General features: G+C 40.0%; 1 protein-coding gene across 1 annotated transcript in view; it reads right to left on the bottom strand.

Moving 5' to 3' along the window:
- Nucleotides 1-4,725: 4,725 nt before the first annotated feature.
- ZC3H11A (zinc finger CCCH-type containing 11A) overlaps nucleotides 4,726-13,077 on the bottom strand; it is a 45,063-nt gene continuing 36,711 nt past the window's right edge. Inside the window, exons 12-17 of the mRNA XM_061159849.1 lie at nucleotides 10,269-10,772; nucleotides 9,377-9,456; nucleotides 7,341-7,671; nucleotides 6,642-6,808; nucleotides 6,141-6,208; nucleotides 4,726-5,719 (exon numbers count right to left, since the gene is read on the bottom strand). Of these exons, the coding sequence (XP_061015832.1) occupies nucleotides 5,461-5,719; nucleotides 6,141-6,208; nucleotides 6,642-6,808; nucleotides 7,341-7,671; nucleotides 9,377-9,456; nucleotides 10,269-10,772 (1,409 nt within the window). The 3' untranslated portion in view covers nucleotides 4,726-5,460. The remainder of the gene's footprint in view (nucleotides 5,720-6,140; nucleotides 6,209-6,641; nucleotides 6,809-7,340; nucleotides 7,672-9,376; nucleotides 9,457-10,268; nucleotides 10,773-13,077) is intronic.

The following is a 13,077-nucleotide window of genomic DNA, read 5'->3' as shown; positions in this document are numbered from 1 at the left end:
AAGAGTTGTGGGTTTGAGCCCTGGATCGGGAAGATCCCCCAGAGAAGGAAATGGTAAATTGCTCCAATATTCTTCCCTGGAAAATTCCATGGACAGATGAGCCATGGGGTCGCAGAGTCGGACATGACCGAGTGCATATGCACACACATGGGTGGGCCCTTCTGCAGAGATTAAAACAGACACGTGGGGCTCTCCTGGTGGCCCAGTGGTTAGGAATCCACCTGCCAGTGCAGGGGACTGGGGTCTGATCCCTGGGTTGGGAAGACTCCACATGTCGTGGGGCAGCTAAGACCATGTGCCCCAAATAGTGAAGCCCGTGGGCTCTAGAGCCAAAGCTCTACAACAAAAGAAGCCACGGCAAGAAGCCCTCATATGACTGGAGAGTGGTCCCTGCTTGCTGAAACTAGAGAATGCCCACACTCAGCAACAAAGATCCGGCACAGCCATAAATAAATATAAACAAAAGCCACAGACATGGGCATAGAGGGAAGACTATGCCTCATATGAGGACACAGTGAGAAGGGGGCCATCTGCAAGCCAGAGAGAAAGGCCTCAAGAAGAAACCAAACTAGCCAACACCATGATGGTGGGATTCTAGCCTCCAGAACTATGAGAAAATACCTTTCTGTTGTTTAAGCCATCCAGGCTGTGGCATTCCTTCTCTGTGCCAGATCGGTACTAGGTGCTGAGAATACATAGGTTAGCAAGAACCTCTATCTGAAGCAGTGTATATTCTGCTGAGGAAGATGGACAGGTAGTTTCAAAACAATGAAGGTTAAACAAAGTATGTGCCTAGAAGGCAGGCACCAGACCCCAGTTTGGAAGAGGGAGAACGGGATATTGGGAGAGGTAATCTGCAAGTCGCATAGTATGTAGGAGTTGCAGAGGAAAAGACGAGAAAAGAGAAGATAGCGTTAACAAAGGCAAACAGTGAGATTAGTGTAGTCAAATTAGGAAGCCGGTAGTTTTGCTCGTGTAGAGCATGAAGGGTGAATGATGGAAGAGGCTAGTACAACAGGGCCTTGCATGCTGTGCTAAGGGACTTGAGTTTAATTTTGGAGGGAAGGGGAGGGCACGTGAGGCTTTTATGAGCAGTGACTCCAATTCACATTTAAAATACATCTTTCTTCATCTCCTTTACTAAACTACACAAAATTCCAGATATAATATCGCAAGGAAACCTCCTCTGACCAGTCTGGAACTCACTGATTTCTCATCATCCTCTCTATAGATGTTTTTTTGTGCTCAGTCGCTCAGTGGTGTCTGACGCTGCGTCCCTATGGATTGTAGCCTGCCAGGCTCCTCTGTTCGAGTTTTCCAGGCAAGAATACTGCCATTTCCTACTCCAGGGGATCTTCCTGAATCAGAGATTGAACCCACATCTTTTGCATCTCTAGCATTGGCTGGTGGATTCTTTACCACTGAACCACCTGGGAACCATCTATAAATAGCATCATCCATTTAATACTTATACCTATTTTAACTCCTGTTACTTTTTCCTTAAAAGTATTTCAAAGCTGGGGTTTGCTTCATAAATTCTGTCCCTAGTGGCCAGCAGTGTTTAATGATGGTAAGAGTTTGTGTTCTAATTTGAACCTCTTCAAGGGAGGGTAGTCCAAAATACTTCTGTGGCAGTTATGCCAATGTATTTCACATTTCCTCAGTTTTTCTAAACTTGACTATCTTCCTTGACCTCTCGAGCCAAATAAGTGAACTCATTAACAAATACACCTACCAGGGAAGGGATCCATCTATTTAACTTCTCTTTTCCCTTGAAACTTCTCTTCCTCCATCCAATGCCCTATCTCAGTCATTTGTTTATTTAGCAGCCGCTTTTTCTTTGGCCATGGCATGCAGAATCTCAGTTCCCTGACCAGGGATCAAACTTGTGCCTGCTGCGGTCGAAGTGTATTGTCTCAACCACTGGACCACCAGCGAAGTCCTACAATAATCTTTTACTGGAGCATTTTTCCACCTCTGCATTCTCAGTATTGGGTGAGTTTACTTTTCGTCTTAACAGGCTGTTGTCTTCCTATCTAAAGACAAATCGGTCACAGAATCTAGAACAAAAAGCCTAGGAACAGGCATAACTGAGTTTTAACCCGCTGCTTTTTGCTCATTCCCACTGACTCCAGTGCAGCAACACCTTCCCAGTCATATCCAACCAGACTTTACTAATAGGCCCACTTAGTGACTCCTATTTTAAAAAATACGTGTGTTTTTTTTTTAACCTGAAAAGAATGGAGCCACCTTGGGCTTTTATTTGCCTATTTGGGTAAAAACATAAATTCTTAATTGCTATTATTTGGGGCCATTTTTATACTCTGACCCTTTTATTGTAAAATGTTAAGAAAATGGTTAAGTATTTTTGCATTGATGGCTGTAGCTTTATTTCACAAATTCAATGAGAATTTTTAATACAGTCAGATGTATAACCTGTGGATACTTCCATATATTTATTCAGCAGCTTTCAAAGATCTGATTTAATCAAGTTCTTGAAAGGTTCAACAAATCAAACCCAACTGCAGATAAAAAATATACTTATTGTTATATCTGAAAATACTGATTTTGACACTACAGTGGGGATAAAAAGCAGTAATCTTCCAATGCAGTATAGGATGAACGTCAAACAGATATGTGAATTAACAGGCACGTAATAAGTACTCAGTACATGTTAGCTAGTTTAAAGTGGTGTTACATAGCAACTGAAGACCACACAGTTCCTCTTGGCTCCTGACAAAGCAAATATTTTAAAGAACTGCAGAAATATTCTGGCAAAATGAAGCCACAATTTTAGAAAAGGATCATAAAACTTTGACCAGTATAGAGAACAAGCTTTATTTCTGAAACTGTATTTAAACACTGACCAAAGACTGGCCATGAGGAACATAAACTATGTTCTGGCCATATGAGAGAGGACCACTGGAATTTGAGGTTAAGGCCAGAACTTTGAGGGATCATTTATTGAGATAAACACACAAGCTGCAAGTTATTTTGAAATCTCTGGCTATGGCCAAATTGTACATCTGGACCTTTTTCCTATTAAAATTGAAAACCATCATTGCTCAAAACTGAATATGCAATCTTTTGCTTTCTGTGAAAAGTTGATTCAATTTGTTGGGGACGACTTTTAGGCTATGTGGAAAAATTTATATAGTGTGTGTGCTCAGTCATATCTCTGCAACGCCGTGGATGCTGGCCCAGCAGGCTCCTCTGTCCATTCAATTTTCCAGGCAAAAACACTGGAGCAGGTTGCGATTTCCTACTCCAGGGGATCTTCCCAACCCAGGAACTGATTGGCAGGCAGATTCTTTACCACTGCGCCATCTGGGAAGGCCTACATTCTTTGGTGGTTAACAAATTTATGTATATTTCCTTAACAAAAAACTGGACTTCCCTGAACTAAACATTTCATATATGTGTTCATGCTTGAAAATTCTAAATTGCTGAAGCCATCTAAGATCATTTCTAAACCCTCTCTTCTTTAAAAGAATTAATGACATTACTTGAGTTAGAATAGTAATGGGTAAGCATCACTGTCAGAAAAAAATCCTCACATATGGAGAAGTTTGGCAGTATGTCCTTGTAAAAGGTTTCTAAAGACAAATACAATCTGTGAAATTGGATCACATATACAAAGGTTCAACAACATTCTAACTGGGCCTCTACTGAGGCAGATCTCAGCCTGAAGTGATGTACGACTACTTAACTCACAACATCAAGGTGTTCCTACACCAGTTTTATTTAAAACACAAGTAAGTATTTATCTTGCTGTAATGGCAAACTGTTCAAATAATGGTGAACATGAATCACTGACTAACACAAGGCTTTAAATATGAAACAAAATTGTTTTTTTAAAAAAGCAAAAGAATAAAGGTTATATACAAAAGGGACCTGGAATCTACAAGCCAATTCCAGAAATGAAATGAGTAGAAAATCTGTGGTGAAACCAGAACATTTCACCCCTGCTTTGGAGAAGGGCTATTAGACAACATTCAGTCAGCTGAAGATGGACTGGTAGATAAGTATCTATACATAAATTTCAAGTCATTTTCGCTTGTGTAGAATCATCCAGATCTTCCCAAGACTGAATTGGGCAGTCCTGTGGCTTTCTTCCTTTTCATATTCCCAACAAGGCTACATGAGGTTCAACTCTTGATGAGCCGCTTACAACAGCAGTTCCTTAGGAGCCAACATGACAGGTGGGTCAGATTTCCCTATGAGAAACAAAACTGGCCACCTACAGCAAAGTATCAAAACGGGCAGGTCCTTTCCTCTTCCTTTTGATTATGTACAATATGTCTCCTTTCAAGACTATTATCCCCATCGTACTTGTTCCTTCACAAGTCTAAACCTTGAGGTGATATGAAGGAGATCAACATCAATAAAAGAAAACTCAATTCAGAAATGAAGAAAACTGGAAGGCATACAATACACCCCCAGAGCATCTTGGTAACTCCTGCTACAGTACGATTCCGGGTACTGCTGTAGTCCATGGATAAGTAAGGGCAGCTTGAGTGAGCTCGTTCTTCCCCCTCAGATGGGTAAAGGGCACCAAATAAATACTGGGCAAGAGGAGTTTGCAAGGAGAATCAGAAATGAAAAAATTAACCAATTTCTATCCCTGTGATAATACAACACTAGTAAGGAAGCAAGTACTGAAGAAGAGAAGGGACAACTTTGTTGCTAAAAAATAAATTCCTGTAATCATTATGTCACCATCTCTTTTTAAGAATCCAGGGAATCCCAGAAATAGAAAATTAGTTTCAGCGGACCCCTGAGGCACTTTAAAGCCTTGAAAAATTACAGTAATAATAAATTAGCTATTGCCCTTCAGAGGCTTACAGAGCAGAAGCATGAAAATCAGGTCCAAAAAGTTATGTCCAGATTACAGGTTTCCTGAGCTGCTCAGCTGTTTCTAAAAGCTTAGTTGAATTCTCCAAATAGCTTTAAAAAGACATACAATTTAACACAGACTGAGTGGATTTTTTTTAGTGGTGGCATGAAATTTGGTCCTTAATGGTAGCAGCTGTCTTCACCCTTTTCGAACTCAGGTTAACAATAGGTACATTAAGACAATAGATAAAAGAAATTATACAATAAAGGGAAAAAAGGTAAAAACTGACAAATACCTCAAGGAGTCACTAAGTTTTCTTGCACCCTTTCACTTAGGTCTCCCGCTCAGCCTTTTTGTGGAGAGGGGTAAGACAGAACTTTTTTCTCGAAGATGCTAAACAATGGCATCAAATGGACAAAATGATTACCAAGGGATTTAAAAATCTGACCCCAAGGAATCCAGGACACACGTGGATAATTCAGAGGTACACTTCTGATTTGGGGCAAATTCTAGACTAAAGAAATCATCATTTTGGATAAATGTTATAATAGATGAAACTAAGTCCAGTTTTTTGGTGAGTTTTTTTGTTTGTCTGTTTTGCTTTAAATGTTCTACTACCACCTTCAGCTATCAATCATTTCTGATAGCTCAAGCAGAAGGTCATCTTCATCCTTCCCAGGATCCAGGTCAATCTCAGCTTCTAATTTGCCTCCTGAAATCTCCCATATTAGTTTCTCAAAATCATCCTCCATAGAAAGTGGGGGCTTTCCTGTTGAGGCAGAGCTGAGTCGGCGCGTTTTTGTGGCCATTTGGGACGAGGAAGGGCCAGATACTTCCGGGGTGGGAGGCTCTGAAGAGGACTGGGCTGGAGGCAGTAGAAAACTGTAAGAAAAAAACCCAAAAGGTTATTAGATAACTGCCCTTTTGTGAATGGTTGGCAGGTCAGATCACCTGGTCCCAGGTACACAAAGAATTTTAGTGAAGACTTGTTTTTGAGAAAACACATAAAGAACTATTCTACTGATTTGGGATAAACCAGTTTCATCCTTTAAAGGAGAATTCAGATAGGTGTTTAAAAACATTTTTTTTAATAATACAGGCAAAATACAAACAATACCATCAAAAGAGAACAGCAACCCTGAATATGAGGTTTTCTTGCAGTTAATTTGAAGTTTAACAGATTTACTTAGATGTAGCTAAACTGTAAATATTTCAAATTATCTAGCAGTGTTATTCTCTAGAAAACAAAAACGCTAATAGTGGTCTAAAATTTGGTTAAAAAGAATTGCAAGGTATTACCTACCTGTCTCTAGGTTTTTCTGTCTCAGGCACAATGACTGATTTGTCCTCAGAGAGAAGTGGGACAATAGCCTGCAAAAGTGAGAGTAAGGTAACTCGGGGGGAAAGTCAGATTTTTAAATTTGAGCAGATTCATTCTTTGCTGCCTTTTTAGAATCATGGGGTTGCAAAGTGTCGGACACAACAGAGCAACTTTCACTTTTTTTCACTAGAATCATGGCTACCATTCTTTAAGACTAGGAATCCAAGAATCAATCCAAGAATCAGTAATCCAAAGACAGAATGCACAAATAAGCAAAATATTATAATTAGGCTTAACCCCCCCCCCCCAAAAAAAAATCCTGCCTAAGCTGTAAATATAAAATATAGTAATTACCTGAACAACTAAAAAAAATACTTAGGAAGTGACAGAAGATATTACACATAATATAGACAGCTAAAAAAGAATCTTCCCTGCTCTCCTATCACACAGACTAAAGCGCCCCTGAGTTGATCTCCTTCTTACCACAGCTGCTTTTTTGGCTGGGCTTTCCTGCAGGACACTGCTGGAATTGAGTGGCTTCACAGCTGCGATGACAGCAGGGTGGGCCTCCATCGCCTTACGTTTTGGGGCCAATTTGGGTGATGAGACAACTTTAACCACAGATGGCTTCACATTCACTTTAGGTTTAGCTATAAGACAGGAAATATCTGATTAAAAGCTAAAATAATCCCCTTTTTACATGGAGAATAAAATTTGGAATATCAAAATTCCTTCTCAGCAACAGTAATGTCACAAATAATTTAAAAACCAACTAAACAAGAAAACCAGATTAAAGATGACCCATCAGCAATATGTACTACACACAGCCATAAACACACACACACACACATATATTTATTTCATGAAACAATTCACTTCAGTGGCTTTTGAATTTGCTACTGCTCTTCATTTCCCCAGTGTTTCTCTCCTTCAAAACCAGAGGAAAAAAATGCACCATCCAAAGTTTTAGATAAAGCTTTATAAAGATCAATTTTAAATTGTGAGAAAGGAACTCATCTAGTCTTTTTGTCTTTTAAAAACAGATTTATCAGAAATATCATTATCCACCTGTGTGACCAGTAAACAAAGGCAAATTAAATTCAAGCCAATTGCTGCCAGGCAGTCACTGAAACTTGGTAATTCTGAAATGCTACAGAAAGATGCACTAGTAAAAACACTCACCTTTACTTCGCTTTTCCAAGGGCTGTGTTGCACACTTCACATTCAATACCGAGTCCCCAATCCCTGAGGTTTCCACCTTTGCCTTCTGGGATGACTTTGAAGGAAGCCGTTTAGTCAGGTGCCGTGTGATGCCTAGCACGGTGGTGAGCACGGGTTTCTCTGCTAACTCGGTACTGTAAGAGAGTAAATCTCCCCGAAGGGGTGTCAAAATTGATTTTTCCTTCTGTGAGGCTCCCTTCTCTGGCAGTTTCGGCACATACTTTTCTCTCATTGTCTTACATCTCTTGACTTGAATTTTAGTCATGCCAACTGTTGTGGTCTCATCTGAAGCCTATGGATAAATTTAAATGACAGAATTAAAAATCTAGTACCTTTAACAATCTGTATGATAATTATTATTTATAAGTTAACAGGCTAACATCTAAGTCAAGCAGTTTCTAGATATGACCCACAACACAAGAGCGTTTTTTTTATTTTACATTAAACAGAAGTGAAAGTGAAAGTGTTAGTTGCTCAGTCATGTCCTCCTCTCTGCAACCCCATGGACTGTACTGTCCATGGGACTCTCCAGGCAAGAAGACCAAAGTGGGTGGTCATTTCATTCTCCAGGGGATCTTCCTGACCCAGGAACTGCACCCAGGTCTTCCACACTGCAGGCGGATTCTTTACTGTCTGAGCCACCAGGGAAGCCCCCTATTAAATAGAAAACTCAAGATAAAAGACTGAAGATGTGTGGAACAATAAAAACCCACATTCTATAGGTAGACGATCCTGACTGTAAGTCTAATACAAAATGTTTCCTAATCAGACACTTGCACAAAGATTCTGTACAAAGATGTTCACCATCTTAATTGTGTAAAACAAAATCTAGTTCAGAAACAGACTATATTTGTGTAATAGGACACAGCTGCTGCTGCTGCTAAGTCACTTCAGTCGTGTCCAATTCGGTGCGACCCCATAGATGGCAGCCCACCAGGCTCCCCCGTCCCTGGGATTCTCCGGGCAAGAACACTGGGGTGGGTTGCCATTTGCTTCTCCAACGCATGGAAGTGAAAAGTGAAAGTGAAGTCTCTCAGTTGTGTCGACTCCTAGCGACCCCATGGACTTCAGCCTACCAGGCTCCTCCGTCCATGGCATTTTCCAGGCAAGAGTACTAGAGTGGGGTGCCATTGCCTAAACGACCAGTAAAAGCTATCATCTTAAAGAATCATTAATATGGTAAAGTAGGCTGCAAAATGACACACTGTAGAATTCCCAATTATGCTGTAAATATGAGTTAGACATTAAACACATTCACATACGTAAACATATGAAGAAAAGGCTCGAGGGACTTCCCTGCTTGTCCAATGGTTAAGAAGGATCTGCCTTCCAATGCGGGGGACGTGGGCTCAATCCCCAGCTGGGGAAGGAGTCCACATGCGGGGTGGGGGAGGGGGCACTAAGCCCGAGCACCACAAGTGCTGAAACTACTGAGCCCCGGTGGGCATTCAGCACAGCTGAAGAGAAGCCCACTCGCCGCAACGAAAAGCCTGTGTGCCAAGATGGAGGTCTTGCATGCCACAACTAACACCAGAGGCAGCCAACAGACAAAAACTAACTGTGGTAACATCTGCATTGTACAATTTAGGGGTTACTTATTCTTAAATCCCAAGTTTTACAAATGAGTAGCGTTATTCTGAAAGGCAGGGGAAAAACTTACTTTAAAAAATATTAATGGCCAATTAAAAACAGTTTCCAGTATTCTTGCCTTGAAAATCCCACAGATGGAGGAGGAGCCTGGCGGCCTACAGTCCATGGGGTTGCAGAGTGGGACATGACTGAGCAACTAACAATTTTCAAAAACAACTTAAAAGGGCATTAAATACTGATACACATAAAAGTATAGAAAACTCTGAAGGAAAATTACAAGCACAGTGAAAGACTGTTAAGCTGATATATCAGTGAAGTGTTAAACAGAAACTTAAAAGAATACTTACCATTCATCTAACCTTTTCCTGCCATGGACAAACCTATAAAATCAATCTAAATAAACCCACCTTTTTAGCTTCTGCTCTAGAAACACTGCTCTGAGAAGCAACATCACTTTCTTCTTGAAGTTTCTTCTCTTCTTTTATACCTAGATTCACATTAAACGCACCATTAATAATTTCATTCATGCTGCAACTTAATAACAGATGAAGTTAAATAAAACTTTTCTCAGAAAAGCAACAAGGGCTTCTCTGGTGTCCTCTTAACAAGGCGGTTAAGAATTCGCCTGCCAATGCAGGAGACACGGGTTCACTCCCTGATCTGGGGAAGATCCCACATGCCTCGGAACAACTAAGCTCTTATGATAACTACTGAGCCTGAATGCCACAACTACTGAAGTCTGAGCGCCCCAGAGCTGCGCTCTGCAACGAGAGAGGCCACCACAGGCAGCAGCACACAGGCCACAACCAGCATAGCCCCTGCTCACCACGACCAAAGGAAGCCCGCACGCAGCAACGAAGGCCCAGCACAGCTAAAAATGAAAATAAACCAAGTAAAAATAATTTTTTTTAAAGAATAAAGATAGGCCATATAAAATTGTAGACAAAATTTGTTCAGTTCTCATACAGATTCAAAATGCACATTAAGATACCAAACCTCTATATAACACTGCCATAAAGAAACAGCTTCACTTTTTGTGTGTGTGGGGAGAGGGGAGCGGGGTGCTACGTGGCTTGCAGGATCTTACTTCCCCAACCAGGGATGGAACCCATGTCTCCTTACAGTGGAAGTATAGAGCCCTAACCACTGGACCAGTATAATTTCTTTTAATCCAGTGGTTTTCAAAGTTATCTGAGTAAAGAAAAAGTTCTCACAGAAATCCCACGAATATTGTGTGGAATACTGCCATTTGAAATATTATCTGGGGAAACGGTACTACAGATCAAATTCTTTTGTTACCTGTTTTCTTAGTGATCCGGAGAAGCCGTTTTGCCGCTGGCGTGGTCTCAGGCTGAGGCTGGGAGCTGGTGCTGCTCTCAGAGCTCTGCTGCACCCGGAGAGCCTTCTCCAGTTTAATTTCTTCCAGCGTCTTGATATGCACTTCCTGCATAGACTTTGCTCTACCTGCAGGTTCCTCTGACTGTCCTCTGCTGGCTACAGTGGGTGGCAAAATCACTGTTTTTTTAATTTCATTGTCAGTCTTTAGCTTGACACAGCTCATGTCCTTTTTGCCCTTTTGTCTCTCTGCTTCCTGCTGCCGGTGCTTCTTTTCAGCCAAGACCTCGGAGAACGTTTTGATTCGGATGGTGGAGGAGGTTCTTGCTCCTGATGTAGAATCATCAACTTTTGAAGGTCCTTCTGTCTTGAGTTTAGTTTGCAATTCTCCACGTTTCTGATTGGCTCTTTCAAGAAGAATTTCTTCTAATGTCTTCACATGGATCTCACCAACTTTAGTAACTTTCTCTGTTTTCATGGGGGAAAAACAAATCACTGTATTTGGAGTTCATCTCTTAACAACTTATGATCTCTCTATTCTTGGATCAGGACAGAGTCCAATAAGAGTCGTGTAATTTAGGCAAGAAATTAAAATGAACAAAAGCACATTAGTTTCAACCTCAATTTTAGATAGTGGTCCTCAAGGAAAACATGCAGGAGGCAAAAATGACTGATCTGGATTTCTATTCAGAAGTTTATTCTTGAGGCTCCTGAAAGCCTTTTACTAGTTGGAGAAGGTTGTCATTATGAATCTTACTAAAAAGAATAAATTAGTTCTTCCATCCATGGATAGATACAAACATCTGCCAGATATTACACTAGAAACATAATGGTAAGCAAAACGCAAACTGCCCACACATGTAGTCTACAGTCTAACAAACCAATAATCAAGCAACAACAAAGTGTGCTAATAATAACAGCTTTGATAAAAGAAGTACAGTTGGCCCTTGAACAATGCAGGGATTATCTGGCCACCAAATCCTGTGCAGTTGAAAACCCCCATATAAAACTTTACAATTGGGCTCTGCATTCATGGTTCTGCATTTGTGGATTCAACCAACCATCATAGATCAGGTAGTACTAAGTACTTACTGGGAAAAAAAAAATCTGCATATAAGAGGACCCACGCAATTCAAACCCATGTGGTTGAAGGCAACTAAATAATGTTATGTAGAAGTATACAGCAAGAACATCTAGAGATTGGTTAAGGGGAGCTGTTCAGAGTAAGTAATATTTAAGTGATATTTAAAGAATGAAAAGGAGGTAAAACAGGTTAAGACAGAAGAAAAATGAAAAAGGCCCAGAGATTGGCATGCCACTGAAGAGTTATTTTTCACAATACATTAATCATTCTTCATGTGTTTAACTAAAGAGCAAATTTCATATTTGGCAGGGGTTAAAGAAAGAAATAATGAAGTAATGTGAGAAAAATAAGAATATGGAGATTATACACACACATATTTAATCACTAAATAACACCTTTTAATGAAACACCAAAAACAAAAAATATCTTCTACAACCTTAAACATACCACATTCTGTCTCATCTTTTGAATCTTTGAAAATGCTGTCCCTTCTACATGGAACAGTCCCTATTGGTCACATTTCTGCTACCTAGTTAAAGTGAGCTCAGCTGAGAACCTGACATCCTCCAGTCTAGTTTGTTTCTCTGACCACAGTACTGATCACACAGTACATTAATTGCTTATATTTCCACTTCGTGAAAACAGTGACTATATTTGTTTTAGTATAGAACCTATTACAGGGGAAGCACTCACTCACTGATATTTCTAAAGTTTTTTTAAATAAAAATTCTTCAATTTCAAGATGGTAATCTGATCTCAAAATTATCACTTTAAGAAAGTACATGAATGGTGACACAAAGACCCCATTTCCCTACACTTCAAAATTTCATCAAAACAACAGAGAAGACATTAAAAGAATAAATCCACAATAGCAATGGAAAACAAAGATGCCAGTGGCAGAACATAAATCTTGAGAAATCTGAGACAGAAAGATGTCTGAAATTACAGAAACAGAAGAATAGATAAAAGCATAGGAGTGAGATCTGTTCTATCTCAAAGAGACAAAAAAATCTGCCAAACTAGTATGAAAACTAACAGTGGTAGAAATAAAGGATGATTTACAGAACAGTTGGGTCAATGGAGACCTTCTCCTAAGAACTGCTCTCTAAAAAGAGAAGACTCCGTAGGGAAAGGAAGCACATTATAACGATGTTGGGTAGAAGAGAAGTAAAACATGGACATTTCAGGCTTTCCCAAATGCCAAGCAAAAACAGGAGAGATGAGGGAGAAAAGGAAAAAGCAAAGCTAGAAAACAGTTAGTTGCACTCTGAAAATAAACAAAGGCTTTTTTACTGTAGCAATTACATGAGCCCTCAGCCTTCTAGCCTATAACCAACATAAGACACCACTTGGTGTACCCTCTCTCACTTATACAGATAGGTCTCCCAGCCAGGAAAAAGACCTTTAGAATCACAGAAGAAACCTAAACCTAAACTGTGAAAAAGCAACATTAAAAATGAACCAAAAAAAAAAAAAACAAAACCCAGAATGAAGATAAGCAGTGAAGACAAAATAACACATACACTCATTAAAAGAAAAGAGTCAAATTAGAAACCCCCATCAATAAAACGGAATAGATAGCTCAGAAATAAATCCACATACCTACAGTCAACTAATCTTTGACAAAGGAGGCAAGAATATACAATGGAGAAAATACAGTCTCTTCAGCAAGCGGTGCTGGGAAAGTTG

Source organism: Dama dama, chromosome 14 (assembly GCF_033118175.1).
Source record: "Dama dama isolate Ldn47 chromosome 14, ASM3311817v1, whole genome shotgun sequence".
NCBI lineage: Eukaryota > Metazoa > Chordata > Mammalia > Artiodactyla > Cervidae > Dama > Dama dama.
Note: the sequence above shows the minus strand (reverse complement) of the source record. Positions and strands in the feature narration are given on the sequence as shown.